We start from the raw sequence: 15,772 nt of genomic DNA, 5'->3' as shown, positions 1-15,772 counted from the left end.
TGTGGTTTATTGTTGTCCAGCCAGATAACAATGTTATTTTATTTTGTAAACCTAGAAATAAAATGCTCAAAGTAAATAAGAAATCTATTTGCAGTCACTGTTAGTCTGTATCATTTCTAAATGACCCTGACACAAACAGTTATGTAGAAATACTGCAGAGAACTTTCCTACCGATGTCCTTCGGCTGAGGGGAAGAGCTTAACCACCTGTTTGCCCTATTGCAGACAGAGCACAACAGGGAGGCTTCTGATCCAGCCAGTTGTGTTACAGCCAGTTAATGCATAGTGGGTAAGAGGAGGGAGAGGGATACATATTTCTCAGTATTAATTGTACAAAATAAGACCAAAAGAGAAGTGAAGATGAAGGGAGGCAGGGTTGGGATATTTGTGTGCGTTTTCTGTGTTTATTGTTCATTTAAAACTGAAATCAATTCAGCTTACTAATATACATTCAGTACAACAGCTGCCCTAATCTTAAGATATCAACCTGGGTCTGCTCCACTGCGACGTTCACTCTGACACAGCAAAACAGCGGTGACATATTTGAATGGGGACAGGCTGTCTATTTCAGTGCCATAGTCCCCTTCAAGCAAGTCACTTGTCACGTGCCACACAGTGGGGGGTCTCCCTTTCAGTATTAGACTAAACCGCAAGTGAAGACGATCAGGGCTGATATCAGGATAACATGGTAGCTACAGTACTTTAAGTATAATCACAAGTTTAAATCAATTCCAGTTTTAAACATAGTGAAATAACGTTCTGTCCGGTTGGTGGTCTTAAAAGGTATATAATTCAAAGAGGTGCATCTGGAGAGAAGTTAAAGCTTCATAAAAATTGCACTGTATGAGTCAGATCAATGATGTCAACCAGCTGCAAAAAACTTGCTGTCTTACTCTTCCTCCATATTGCAATATGGGTGCTGGAAGGACCCTTCCTGTAACCTCTGTCATGTCATCTTTAACTTTGATTCCAAATTCCTGAATGTACGGATCCAAATTGTAACTTGCATTCTTCATCTGAAAGTACAGAGAATAATTACACATTGAATAATTAATTACACATTTCTCCCCGTCAGCTCCATCACCGACACCCACACATGGGGTGCCATGGAATGCCATGGCAGCCTGAGTCCTAACAATGGCCACTAGGTTTGCCATATATGGTCCTAACCAGCAAAAATATTGAGGCATATCCAATAAATTATCAGAATAAACATGAAAGCGGGACTAAAACTAAAACATGAGAAAAAGGACAAAAAGATAAAAATGTAAAACAAAAAAAAAAAAAAAAAAACTAAGAAAAATTGCCTTTAGCAGTAAAAAGCCCTTCAGTTTGAGAGGAAAAAAAAAAATACACATAATTAGTATTGCCATAACTGTAATGACGATGAAATGAACACATTATTAATAATATGATTAGTACAAAGTCAAATGGAGTAATTTATCAAACTGGTGTACAATAGAACTGGCTTAGTTGCCCATAGCAACCAATCAGATTCCACCTTTTATTTTTGACAGCTCCTTTGGTAAATCAAAGGTGGAATCTGATTGGTTGCTATGGGCAACTAAGCCAGTTCTACTCTACACCAGTTTGATAAATGAGACCAAAAGTTGCTATTTCACTTCTTTGCTCACTGCCATTGAGTTAAGAGTTCTGGCTGCTTGCTGTGATCAACAGGGTGATCCAAGAAGATTACTACTTTACAATCTATAATTTGTTATAATAAGGCGATGCATAGGATTCAGACATATAGTTACAAATGTAACATAAGGGAAAAGGGTCAAAGAAAAAATAAAAATAAATTAAAAAAGGAATCATAAAGTAATATTACCCACCAGCCTACTGATCTCTTCTTGTCGGTCTGGGGCAGACCTGGCAGTTGCTTTGATCATAGTAGAGGTCTGGTTATCAGTCAGCTTTTTGATACATCTCTGGCCTGCTACAATGTTACAGACCTGGAATAAAATGTATGTTTAGTCTAATCGTTTCGTAACAGATTGATGTGGTCATGGTAACGAAAGCCAGTAAAAAGGAGATTTTTGTATAAATTACCAGTAAAATCTCTTTCTCGCTCTTCATTAGGGAACACAGGAACCGTGGGTATAGCTATGTCCTCTAGGAGGTGTTGACACTAGTAAAAGCTGTTAGCTTCTCCCCGGGCAGCTATACCCCCTTCAGCCTGGAGAGAGAGCTTCAGTTTGTGTACAAGCAGTAGGAGAAGCAAGCCAACCAAGAAAAACACGTGGAACACCAACCATGTCAAAAGACCCAACAGGGTTATAGCAAGTAACAGCTACAACTGTGGGCGAACAACAATACTGGGTGGGTGCTGTGTTCCCCAATGAAGAGCGAGAAAGAGATTTTACTGGTAAGTTATACAAAAATCTCCTTTTCATATTTATTGGGGGACACAGGAACCGTGGGACATCCAAAAGCAGTCCACAGGGAGGGAAAAAACCACAGACCCATGGAAGCAAGCGTCCCTGCAGGCCTCAAGAACTGTCGCCTGCAAGACCACGCGGCCCAAGCAGCGACCGCCGATGCATAAGTATGCACCTGGTAATTTTATGTGAACATGTGTAAGGAGGACCAGTAGCCGCCTTACACAACTGTGCAGCCGAAGCGCGATTCCTCTGAGCCCAAGAAAAGGCCCACCGCTGTGGTGGAGTGAGCCGTGACACCTAAGAGCGGAACCCTGCTCCAGCGAGGTATGTCTCAGCACTTGCAGACCGAATCCAATGTGCAATCTCCACCTTGGAGACCGCCAATCCCTAGCGAGGACCCTCCGGAAGACAAAAAGGGGTTCTGTACGCCGGAGGGGACTGAAGGCTGCCAATAATGATTAGAGCTATGACAACGTCCAATAATGTAACTCCCTTCTGTAGGGTGTGAAGGAAAGGGACAGTGAAGGAAGGACAATTTCTTCATTAATATGGAAGTCAGAGACCACTTTCGGGAGAAGAAGGAATGGGTCGGAGGAACGCCTTATCCTTGTGAAGAACCAGGGAGGGGATTTGCAAGAGAGCACCCCCAACTTAGACACCCGTCTAATGGATGTGATAGCCACAAGAAAAAACTACCTACTAGGACAGGAGCCGGAGTGAGAACTCCCGCAAGGACTCAAGGGGAGAAGACTGGAACGCTAAGAGAACCATATTCAGATCCCAAGGCGGTAAGGACGATACGGAGGAACCGTATGTGTCACTCCCAGAAGGAAGGTTTTCATGGGCACCAGGGGAAACAGAGGATGCTGGAAGCTGCCCCAGGACAGAAGTGCCAACACCTGACCCATCAAGGAACTAAAGGCTAAACCAAGGTCCAACCCTGATTGTAGAAAGGATAGGACCGTGGGGAAAGAAAAAAAAAACAGAGTGAGGTTGATGTCCCGGCTTTCACAGAAGCCCAGAAAGGACCTCCAGATCCCATAATAGATCCTGGGCGATGCAGGCTTCCTGGCCTGAATCATAGTGCGGATGACATCTGCCGAAACCCTCTCCACATCAGAATGGCGGTGTCAATAGCCACGCCGTCATCTAAATGCTGATGTAAGACTGGACCCTGTGAAAGAAGGTCGACTCTGAGTGGCAGTGACCAAGAGACGTCTCCTAGAAGGAGAACGAGGTTGGCGTACCACGCGCAACGGGGTCAATCCGGAGCGACTAGGATTTGTCGGAATGTCCTCCATCTCCTGATCCTCCGTAGAACCCTGGGAAGGAGGTGAAGAAACACGTAGGCAGGGAGAACTCCCACCAAGGAGAAATCAGGGTGTCCACGTCGCATGCTTCTGGAACTCTGGCTCTGGAGAGAAAAGTGGAAGCTTTCGTGTAGATACCGTTAGCACACCCGGACCAATGGAAGAGTCCCTGTAGAAGGAGGGATGTGGAGGGCGCCACAGCCCACCAGTCGGGACCGGAGCGTGCCTGGAATGAAAGGCCACCAAACGAATACCCCGTGCAATGCAGATGAGGGAAGGTAGTAACGTAGGAACTACCAAGGCATGCGGGGTGGCTATGAACCATGAGCCAGAGAGGAAAAGAAAGGGGAAGAATAGGCTAGGTCTAAGCTCATTCCCCATCTGAGACCGGCACTATACAGAAGTAGCCAAGGATTAAGCGGCTGTGCAAAAAACTCTGCCTGAGGAGGAAGCCAAGCAAGGTAAGTCACACTGTATTGCTAGCCCCATACCCCAGCAGAGGAGGGGGCCACCCGCAAAGGCCACCGAATTCAGTGCTAAAAAGAGTCCACCGCCTGACGAAAGAGCTGTGCAGTAAGAACCAAAGTATGTAGTGGTAACGCAATACCGCTCCCACAGTAGTAGCCAGCGCTTGCCCCGTCAGAGCAAAACCGAAGAGGAGGCCTAAGACTATCCGTAGAAGCCACGTACCATACTGCCCCTGTTAAGTAGAGTGAACCTTAAAAACTCTACCTGGAAGGGCACTGAACAGGCGAAACTGCCAAGCTAGCGCCAGGGTAGGACCCCTACCTGAGGGGAATGTCCCACAGTGACCATGAACTCGAGCATTAGCGAAAAGCTGCACCTGTGGAGGAGAACAAGCTGTAGCAGCTAAACCAGAGTGCCAGCATAACCACTTCCCAAAGAAGGAGTGGTGGATGGAGAATACAGAGTTAGTGAACACTCGACTCGCTGGAACGTTCTCACCATATATGTGCAATGGTGTATGCACTACGTATTTATGCGGACCATATCATGACCGACTAACAATGGAGGCCCATGGAGATGAGGGGTCTCTAAGACACAGAAGTGATGCTAAGTAACCCCCTGCCCAAAACCAGCACCAAAGGAAAAGAAGGATACAATGAGGAATAGCCATCGTATCCACTGGCGGCACCCATATACCACTAGAGAAAGAGTAGCGGGCACCTGCGGGTACTAACCGTTGCCACGCCCCCTTGTGAACTAAGCAAAGGCACCTAGAGCCATGGCGCAGTTGAATTGCAGCATTCTAAGACGCTTAGTTATTCCTCTGCTAGTGGATCACTTTGGAAGGGGAAATGCAACAGGAAGCACGGTGATAGCGCAACAGTCAGACCATATCCAATGGTGGTGCAAATACCCCTATGGAAGGTGGAATGTGTAAGGCAAGTACCTAAGCCAGTGGTAGGGAAAATATTACACCTATGAAGTGGGTTAATGCCCACGGCGAGAACTAGTGCATGTGGCGAGTCCTGTACCCCGTAGGAGTGCAATTAATGCACCTAAGTAAGGGAGTAATGTATACAGCACACATTGTAGCCAGTGATAATGTCATTGCGCCACCTAAGGAAGGGGCTAATGCATACGGCAGGTACTAAACCCAGTGGAGATGCAATTCCGCCACCTACAGAAGGAGGAAATCATACGTCCGGCACTGAAACCAGTGTTACTATACTTAGTCCACCTGTGGCAGGGACAATGTATAAGGTAAGTACTGCATCCCGAAGTAGTGCAAGTATTCCGCCTATGGAATGGCGAGAACTATCGCTGGCCACCGTAGACGCAATCTTGGGAGATTGCTTCAGATTCATGTCAGGGTCTGAATCAGTGATTCTCCCCCCCTCCCCCTCAAAAGGAGGGTGTGCCTGAGTGTGACCCAGGGAGGAAGGGTGGGGTTGCGAGGAGAAAGAGGTGCAGTGGTTCGCACGCGCATAGGTCTACCCCTCAGAATCTCGCCCCTGGCAGTTGCGGACTGCACAGGTGGGGACTTATCAACCAAACGACCCAGGGGGTGGAATGGGAATTCTAGAGGTTTGTCCACCGGATCGCGCAGGCAGTGCATTATCAATCCAACGACTCCGGAGGGTGGGTCGCACAGGTGGAGAATTATCAACCAAACGACCCGGGAGGGTGGACTGGGAAGTTCCAGCGAGCCCCCACTGGATTGCGCAGGTGGGGAATTATCAACCAAATGACCCAGGTGGGTGAATTGGGAATGTCAGGGGTCCTTTATTGAATGCGCTGGTGGAGAATTATCAACCAAACGACCCAGGAGGGTGGATTGGGAATTCCAGAGGCTCTCCACTGTATTGCGGAGGTGGTGGAATTATCAAACGGCCCCGGCGGACGCATTGGAATCCTTCAGAGGTCCTTCACTGAATTGTGTAGGTGGAAATTATCAACCAAACGACCCAGAGGGTGGATTGGGAATACTTCAGCTGTCCTCTGCGGGATCTGCTAAGGTGGAGAATTATCAACCAAACGGCCCCGGAGGGCGGATTGAGAACTATGAGAGGTCCTCCTTGTGCGATATGACACAGGCCCAGCGTAATACCACCAGACAGGGTGGTCCCGCAGTAGTGAGGGCAGAGGAAGGGGACCCGTATGGCGCACATCTTTTTTTTTTTTTAAACTAAGATGCCGGCCTGAAGCGCACAAGAGGCAGGAAGGGGTTAAGTTTTTCCCATTACAAAACCTGCACTAGAGTATAGATCCCCAGATATGCCGGCCTAAGAGGTGGCTGGGCAGAAAGGGTTAAGGCCAGTTGAGAACCGGGGGCGGAGCTCAGCATGTTTCTGGGGAGGGGGAAGTAGGGCGGGAATAATTTGTGCCAGAGAAACGAAAGTTTGCGGCCTAGCAGGCTGCAAAATGGCGAACCAAGCCCCTGCGCACAGCCGATTAGGGCATGCTAGCCCCTGCATAGGCCGGCCACATGAACAGAGCAGCAGGCTGCACCCCGCAGGCCGGGCGGACACCAGTGCGGGCCGGGCAAACAATATCACGGCCGGAACACTGATGCAGTGCGGGCCGAACATATGGCAGTTAACTCCGCTCCGGAAAGGGGTGGCAATGAGGTAGGTGCCGCAATACCGAACTCCCTTCCGTATGTGGAAAATTACTGTCGGCGAGCCGGAGCCTCCTACGCTCCCCTCTTTTCATGTGCGCTCTGGACGGCGGTATTAACCACCTATGGGTATTAACCTTAAGGAGCTTCCCTGCAGAGCAGGGAGGTCTTGCCTCCTATTGACACTAGAAAAAACAAAAGCTCTTTCTCCAGGCTGGAGGGGGTATAGCTGCCAGGGGAGGAGCCAACAGCTTTTACTAGTGTCAACGCCTCCTAGAGGACATAGCTATGGTTCCTGTGTCCCCCAATGAATATGAGCGAGAAATATTGATGTATACATAGATATGACATGCAGCATTATGTTAATTGCAGCTAATTGTAGAATTAACCATAGTGAGAGGCCTTCACTATGCCCCTGAAAAAAAGTTTGGGACTTTTAAAGCGCTATTCACCTAAATTTAGCCAGGTTGGGCGCCTCCTCCTCCAGCACAGGGATATCAAAGATCAGATTTGAAATGGCGGTCTTTCATAAATGACCCCTAGTGTTCAGCAATATTATACTGTACTTACTCCCGGCAAATCCAACACATTGTATTATGCCGGGTGTAAGGGACAGTGCATGACAAAGGTGTTCGCTCTCCTGAGTATTCTTTAAAGGGAGTTTACAAGACCCCAAAAAACTTAGGTAAAGTCAGGAAGTGTTGTTAAATAACAAAATAAGCCTTACTCACCCTGTCTGATCCCTCGTCATTTCAGCCCTACTATTCTGGTGCTCCCTGCTGATCTTTGTTTCCAGCACTGCAGAGATGACCTCCTGACTAACCCACATAATTACTGCAGCCAATCACCGGCCTCAGAAGTCTTAAGGGTTGTAATGATGTTACCAGTAATACCACTTGATCCCTGCAGCCAGTGATTGGGGTAGTTGGGGATATCATAGCTAAAGCACCAAAAAAAAGACTAGTGAGGCGCATGCGAGTGCCAGCGGAGGAACAGCAGGGTCAGCCAAGTAAGTACAACTTGTGTTATTTTTTAACACTGACAGCCTTTACATATTTTTTCAGTGTCTCATATTGCCTTTTTACATTTATATACAACCCCTCATGCCCCTCCAATAGGCACAACACAATATTAGTTGTACCAGGAGTTTTAATTAAAAGGACTATGTTAACTCACCTCCAGAGGTAGATAAGTGTGCTTCTGTTCTTGCCCCACCTGCAGGCAGGGAAGATGAGGGTATTTTAGCTGTAAATTGTATTTTTGTTTAAAGTATTGGGCTACTGTGCATTCAACAGTCTGACCGCTCTCCAGCTGCAGCGGGAACCTACAATACAAGATGAGATACAACATTCAGACACGTCCATTTCTTAATCCATAAAAAGGACAAGCACAAGTGTCTACTTACGTTTGGTGGCTGGCAGGTCGACGAGTCACATTACAAACTCTGTATTTTCTCTTCATTTGTCCACAGTGTGTGACTTCCACTTTTAAACCTGTCCATAGGCATAGAAGTAGTATGAAATATATAGCTCTGTCCATAAAACCCGGTGGGGTGATTTGATCAAAACTGGCGGTGACGGTCTTGATCTACAGACGTGGACAAAATTGTTGGTACCCTTTGGTCAATGAAAGAAAAAGTCACAATGGTCACAGAAATAACTTTAATCTGACAAAAGTAATAATAAATTAAAATTCTATAAATGTTAACCAATGAAAGTCAGACATTGTTTTTCAACCATGCTTCAACAGAATTATGTAAAAAAATAAACTCATGAAACAGGCATGGACAAAAATGATGGTACCCCTAGAAAACACAGAACATAATGTGACCAAAGGGACATGTTAATTCAAGGTGTGTCCACTAATTAGCATCACAGGTGTCTACAACCTTGTAATCAGCCATTGGGCCTATATATATGGCTCCAGGTAATCACTGTGTTGTTTGGTGATATGGTGTGTACCACACTCGACATGGACCAGAGGAAGCAAAGGAAAGAGCTGTCTCAAGAGATCAGAAAGAAAATTATAGACAAGCATGTTAAAGGTAAAGGCTATAAGACCATCTCCAAGCAACTAGATGTTCCTGTGAGTACAGTTGCACATATTATTCATAAGTTTAAGATCCATGGGACTGTAGCCAACCTCCCTGGACGTGGCCGCAGGAGGAAAATTGATGACAAATCTAAGAGACGGATAATCCGAATGGTAACAAAAGAGCCTAGAAAGACTTCTAAAGAGATTCAAGGTGAACTTCATGCTCAAGGAACATCAGTGTCAGATCGCACCATCCGTCGTTGTTTGAGCCAAAGTGGACTACATGGGAGACGACCAAGGAGGACACCATTGTTGAAAACGAATCATAAAAAAGCAAGACTGGAATATGCCAAACTACATGTTGACAAGCCACAAAGCTTCTGGGAGAATGTCCTGTGGACAGATGAGACAAAAATCGAAGTTTTTGCCAAGGCACATCAGCTGTATGTTCACAGACGAAAAAATGAAGCATATCAAGAAAAGAACACTGTCCCTACTGTGAAACATGGAGGAGGCTCTGTTATGTTCTGGGGCTGCTTTGCTGCGTCTGGCACAGGGTGTCTTGAATCTGTGCAGGGTACAATGAAATCTCAAGACTATCAAGGAATTCTAGAGAGAAATGTACTAGCCAGTGTCAGAAAGCTTGGTCTCAGTCGCAGGTCATGGGTCTTGCAACAGGACAATGACCCAAAACACACCGCTAAAAACACCCAAGAATGGCTAAGAGGAAAAAATTGGACTATTCTAAAGTGGCCTTCTATGAGCCCTGACCTCAATCCTATTGAGCATCTTTGGAAGGAGCTGAAACATGCAGTCTGGAAAAGGCACCCTTCAAACCGGACACAACTGGAGCAGTTTGCTCATGAGGAGTGGGCCAAAATACCTGCTGAGAGGTGCAGATGTCTCATTGACAGTTACAGGAAGCGTTTGATTGCAGTGATTGCCTCAAAAGGTTGCGCAACAAAATATTAAGTTAGGGGTACCATCATTTTTGTCCATGCCTGTTTCATGAGTTTATTTTTTTACATAATTCTGTTGAAGCATGGTTGAAAAACAATGTCTGACTTTCATTGGTTAACATTTATAGAATTTTAATTTATTATTACTTTTGTCAGATTAAAGTTATTTCTGTGACCATTGTGACTTTTTCTTTCATTGACCAAAGGGTACCAACAATTTTGTCCACGTCTGTATATCGCGCTGGAGTAAGATACTCCTAATTAAGCGGTTGGCCAATTTTTTGAAATATTTTCCAAAAGCCCCTAATCTATTTTTTTGTGACACAAATCTGTATGTCAAATCAAATTTACCCCTGAGGCACAGCAGAAGGCCCCTGGGTCACCATCTTTGGCTATGCAAGCTCCTTTAATCTGCAGTCGCTGCATCTAAAGGGTGCTTGATGGTGTGGATTATGTAATTCATCCACGTCACCACTGTCTTTACTGTCCCTGGACGGATTTTCTTCTGTGTTTGCGTTAAACATGTTGATTTATTGTTCAGTGCATGTGCAAAAGAGGGTCCATCCAGGGACAGCACAGAATTCAATTATATGAGTCAATAACGTCACCACTGCTATCTTGTGCCCCATGTGGACACAGCAGCCGAGAACTGTAGGAGCTTACATAGCCCACTGATGGGAATCCTCTGTTGAGCTTCAGGGGTAAGTTATGATGTGATATACCAGTTATGGCGAACCTTTTACAGAACGAGTGCCCAAACTGCAACCCAAAACACACTTATTTATCTCAATGTGCCAACACGCACTTTAACCTGAATGCCAATATAGTATATCTTCCATGTACTTTATCATGTAGCTGTAATAGCCTGCCTACATTCAGTGCGCTGCCTGTGCTGTTCATAGTGAGTCCTGCGCTGATGAATGGCAGGAAAAGTCTAAGGCATACTGGTACGCCATACCAGGGAGCGGGTGCCCACAGAGAGGGCTCTGAGTGCCACCTCTGGCACCCGTGCCATAGGTTCGCCACCACTGTGATATACAAATATATGTCACATGAAAAATAGATTATTAGAAAATATTTCTAGAAACTGGGTAAGCCTCTTAATAAATTGCTGCATCTCTTGTCCTCTTGCACCGGAAAGTCAAATCTACGCCAGCTATGAACTGAGCCATATTTTACACTAGGTCCTGGTGTAAGTTATAGTAAATTTTCTGTGTTAGTGGAGGCCACGCCACCTACCACTAACTTACCTAATTCTCAGAAAAATCACAAAATTATGCAAAAATTTGCAAATATTCTAATGACAGAAATCTGGTGTGACAGCTTTAAAAAATGTCCACAAATAGTGATTATGTAAGTGATTAATTTATACAATATTTCATCTTTGGGGCATTTTGGCATTTAAGTAAGAATTAAATAGTGGAAAAAAAAAAAAAGGGTATACTGTAGTGAGTTGAAGGGAAAACAAGAACCAAACAAAGAATACAAATGGTAAAGTTAAAGAAGTTCCTGAAACTTTTTTTTTTTACAATAATGTATTTTGTTAGCACTACTGTAATACATATTAATCTTTAATTACAATGACTTACCTTTGATCTCCTTAGTGAATCGCACCCTTTGTGAGTCTGTTAGTGGTTTGGGCTGCTCATCAATGTTTCGAATATCCAAAACCTCACACATGAATTCTATGACCGGTTGAGCCTTGTAGAACGCAGTTGCAGACACTAAACAAAAGGGAAAAACAAGCCGTATAAGGAACAGATTGCATAAAGTCCTCATCCTTGCAATGACAAATCAGAAGAATGAGAACAGAAAACATAAGCAATTGCTCCAGCACCTTGTGTTGTATATATATATATGCTATGTGGCTACTGAACATGTATAGAAGTAAAAAAAATATATATATACACGTTACACATTATAAGAATCCTGCAGCACTGTAGGTTTCCGGAGCAAAGTTTCATCCCACCATCTTGGCCCTTACGCAAGCTATGGTATAGATTAAATATAATACAGAGCAGATGATGATTCCCTCTCACCATCAATGTTGAGCATCATGTTCCACATAGCTGGACGTACAGATTGATGGAACCCAAACCAGACTTCACGCCCTCCTCCCAGCGGGTGATAGTAACCTTCGGGTGGTGAGAAGAAGGAGCGGCCTACTGGAGTATACCTGCAATGAAATCACCAAGTATGTTCCAGGAGCTGCTGCCTAACAGATTGTTGCATTCTCTTCTACTCTAAAAAGGCATAGAAGTTAGTTAAGGTTCTTACCTCATTGAAGCCAAGTGCCTCATGGCTACATCTAGCGCCTGCACAGATTCAAGAGGCAGCTGAATTCGCCCACTTCCCAGAGCTTCATGGAGCATACGCCAGCTCACCACTGCCATCCATTTAATGGACACTTTGAATATCCTATCCTTTCCCTCACCAGGTATAGTTACCTCAAAATCAACCTGCAAATAAGAGCATATATATGATGGTGGTATAGCCACAGTTCAGGATGAATTGTCAATAGTTCCTCAAGCTGAGTGTAAAGTTTTACCCTTTCATGACCAATAGGCAATGCTGTGACTGTATAGATGTTCTTCTTTCCATCATATACTGGTTTTCTGTCTCCAAATATCTGTGGCTTGAAATGTTGGACCATGTATTCAACAACTTCCCTGAATATATAAAACATTAGAAGTAATTGTCAGATAAGTAAGTTGAGTTATGCAATGCAAAGTCATAGATCACTACACTATGGGCAATCAACATATTGGTGCAGAAGGAAACAAAATATGAGTGAAGATTTGGGTGCACACATTTTATTTGTCTTCCAGGGGCCAGATCGTCACATACTGTACATACTTCTTGTGGCACAATGTTAGGACCTGATAGAGATAAACACAATATATCAACACAACCCCTTTAAAACAGCATTACACTTTAGTACTAAGTTGGCCTCCCTAGATTTGTATATAGATAACATTAAAACCACTGACAGATGAAGAGAACAACATTGAATATCTTCAGACAATGGCATCTGGTATCGGGAGGGATATAATAAAAACAAGTGAACATTCAGTTCATGACGTTGAGGCGTTGGAAACAGGTAAAGTGTACAAACGTATGGATCTGAGTGACTTTCATAAGTCAGGGGTAAATAATGATGACTGGGTGAGAAAATCTCCAAAAAAGCAGGTCCTTATAGGGTGTTCTTGGTGGCTTGTGTTTACCAGAGGTGGCCTCCAAATCCCGCCAGTTTGGATTGCATAAGTGTGTTGAAATGTTTATTTGCCATTTCTTTATTTCCAGTTCTGTTGCAAATGTGTCTCCCGACCAACACCAGGTTCAATGCAGTTCACAATTTATAATAGTAAAGTATGAAGTAAAGCCTTCTTTTAAAGTTTCTACTAGTGCCCGATTATAACAACCCTCCTGTTGTATTGATCACTTAGATACATCTTCACAATCACATCTTTGCACATTGTAGTTCACATTTAGTAGTAAAATACAACCATATATATGAAAACTTTCCTATAGGTACAACTAATAAAAGGGTTGTCCCACTAAAAATATTCTACATTTTTAAACCAGCATTTGGATCAATACGTTTAGAATAGCATGCAATAAAAAATGTTGCACAGCCATTACCGAGTTATTCAACAAATTGTATCTGTATAGCACCACCTGCTGTTTGTTTTTTTCCTGTTTTTCTTTCCACATGGCTATCCATATACACAGTTTCATCCTTAAGCTCCCTGAGAAAGGACACACACCCTGAACTGCCAGCCTGAAATAAGTCTAGCAGGCCATTTGGAGCAATGAATGGGGGGATATCTGGATCCACGTGAGGTGGGTGCTTCTGCTTTATTAGACTGTCGTGTACTTTAAAGGGATTCTGTCACCTCCCCTAACCCAAAAAACGATTTTAAAGCAGCCATGAAGCACAGCTTACCTGGATTAGGCTGTGCTCTTTTATCTTGCAATCCATCCAGCAGTTACTGCAAAAAACAACTTTTATTGATATGTAAATGTGTCCTGAATGTGCCCAGAGGGGCGTTTTGTTCTTCTTAGAGAGCCCAGTACCGCCCCTCTTACAGTGCCCAGCCCGCCTTCCTTGCACTGTCTAACCGCCCCCAGCCTGCCACAGCCTCTCCTCCCTCTCCTCCCCCTCCCTCACGCCGAACGAACTCTCGCACAGGCGCAGTACCCTCAGTCAGCAGGGAAGAGCGAGCATCGGACGTCACTGGGCTCGGCGCATGCCCAGTGACGAGGATGAAGCTCCTGCCCTCAGTCTCCTGCTGATCGCACAGGCGCAGCCCTCAGTGGGTACTGCGCCTGTGCGAAAGTTCGTTCGGCGTGAGGGAGGGGGAGGAGAGGCTGTGGCAGGCTGGGGGCGGTTAGACAGTACAAGGAAGGCGGGCTGGGCACTGTAAGAGGGGCGGTACTGGGCTCTCTAAGAGGAACAAAACGCCCCTCTGGGCACATTCAGGACTCATTTACATATCAATAAAAGTCGTTTTTTGCAGAAACTGCTGGACGGATTACAAGATCAAAGAGCACAGCCTACTCAAGGTAAGCTGTGCTTCATGGCTGCTTTAAAATCGTTTTTTGGGTTAGGGGAGGTGACAGAATCCCTTTAAGGCCCCAATACACATTAGGCTAGCTGGCTGAATGTGTATAGTGTTCTTCCAGTGGGGATTATTCAATAGGCTTCAGTCGAAATAATATAATGTATTTAAAGTAAAATGATATAGCTGCATGAAGTGTTTTTCTATCATTTTGTATAACATTAATATTTATTTTACTCACATATTTATTTTAATATTAGTAGTAAGTATAAGAGCTGACAGGTGTATTGAAGGGTCATGTGACTATGGCTAGTTTACCTGCCCAAAGGACATAGAGTACATGCTTGGAAAGGGGGAGGATACCCCAAGACGTGACAAGCATGGCTCCCTCCTTAGGCCCCTTGCAGACGAGCGTGTCCGGATAAGGTCTGGATGCGTTGCGGCAAACCCGAGCGAGTAGGTACGCAATTGCAGTCAGTTTTGCAGTCATAGATTAAGTTTTCTTCAAACAGTCGAGGACTCACCTGTTGACACGCCTGGGACATTTGTCTGGCTTAATGTCCACTTCATAGTGGTAGACATCAATCTTGGGAATGTCCACTTCAAAGTAGTTGGCAAGAAGCTTTATTGGTTTCCCAACTGTGCCAATCCCAGGACGGCGTGGAGCCTGGAACACTTGCTGTAATGGTGGAACAAACCCACTTGGGGCTATTGGAGAAACAAAAGAAAAAATACATAGATTACATTTTCATGACAAGCATTTCCTTTACATTGCAGTGTCAATTATTCCAGTTATATAAAGTTAATCTCCTATCCATAGGATAGGGAATAACTATTAGATTGGCAGAGACCCTGTACCCCGTGGAGCCCCCCGAAATGAACATATGGGAGTCGTGGAGATGGCTGAATAGAAATGAATGGAGTGGCAGGGCACATGCCCGACCGGCCGATCCATTCATTTCGGGGGACTCCACGGGGTACAAGGCCCTCGTTCTCATGATTGGTGGGGGTCCCAAAAGTAGGACCCCTACCAATCTAATAGTTATCCCTTTTTCTGGGGATAGCTTTATATAACCGGAATACCCCTTTAACACAAGTGAACAGTCTTTTTTGCCCACGATCTTTACCACATTTGCATTGACCACAGATAAGAAAGGCGCTGTTTATGGCACAAAAGTAGCCATGTTTTTCAATTCTCAAATGGTCCCTTTAATGTAGAGTATGTAAAGAATAGTGTGTCGTCATTGTCCCCTCTTGTGATAGTATATGCTTATGAACATAGCGATTTTTTCTTTTGCTCTTGTAGGTCACTGAGTGTTTGGTAAGGAAAGGAAATACTCCTATGAGGGTTTTTCAGCCAGGAATCCAAACTTACTAAGGGCTCATGCACACAAACGTATGTTCTTTCTGTGTCTGGTTCTGCATACTGTTTAAAAAAA

General features: G+C 44.7%; 1 protein-coding gene across 1 annotated transcript in view; it reads right to left on the bottom strand.

The window, feature by feature from the left end:
• Positions 1–15,772, bottom strand: part of LOC122932952 (protein argonaute-1) — a 94,776-nt gene that overhangs the window by 20,450 nt on the left and 58,554 nt on the right. The window contains exons 2-10 of the mRNA XM_044287644.1: positions 14,858–15,041; positions 12,320–12,440; positions 12,049–12,230; positions 11,811–11,947; positions 11,361–11,495; positions 8,184–8,271; positions 7,955–8,102; positions 1,835–1,954; positions 893–1,015 (exon numbers count right to left, since the gene is read on the bottom strand). Of these exons, the coding sequence (XP_044143579.1) occupies positions 893–1,015; positions 1,835–1,954; positions 7,955–8,102; positions 8,184–8,271; positions 11,361–11,495; positions 11,811–11,947; positions 12,049–12,230; positions 12,320–12,440; positions 14,858–15,041 (1,238 nt within the window). The remainder of the gene's footprint in view (positions 1–892; positions 1,016–1,834; positions 1,955–7,954; positions 8,103–8,183; positions 8,272–11,360; positions 11,496–11,810; positions 11,948–12,048; positions 12,231–12,319; positions 12,441–14,857; positions 15,042–15,772) is intronic.

This window comes from Bufo gargarizans, chromosome 3 (assembly GCF_014858855.1).
Source record: "Bufo gargarizans isolate SCDJY-AF-19 chromosome 3, ASM1485885v1, whole genome shotgun sequence".
NCBI lineage: Eukaryota > Metazoa > Chordata > Amphibia > Anura > Bufonidae > Bufo > Bufo gargarizans.
Note: the sequence above shows the minus strand (reverse complement) of the source record. Positions and strands in the feature narration are given on the sequence as shown.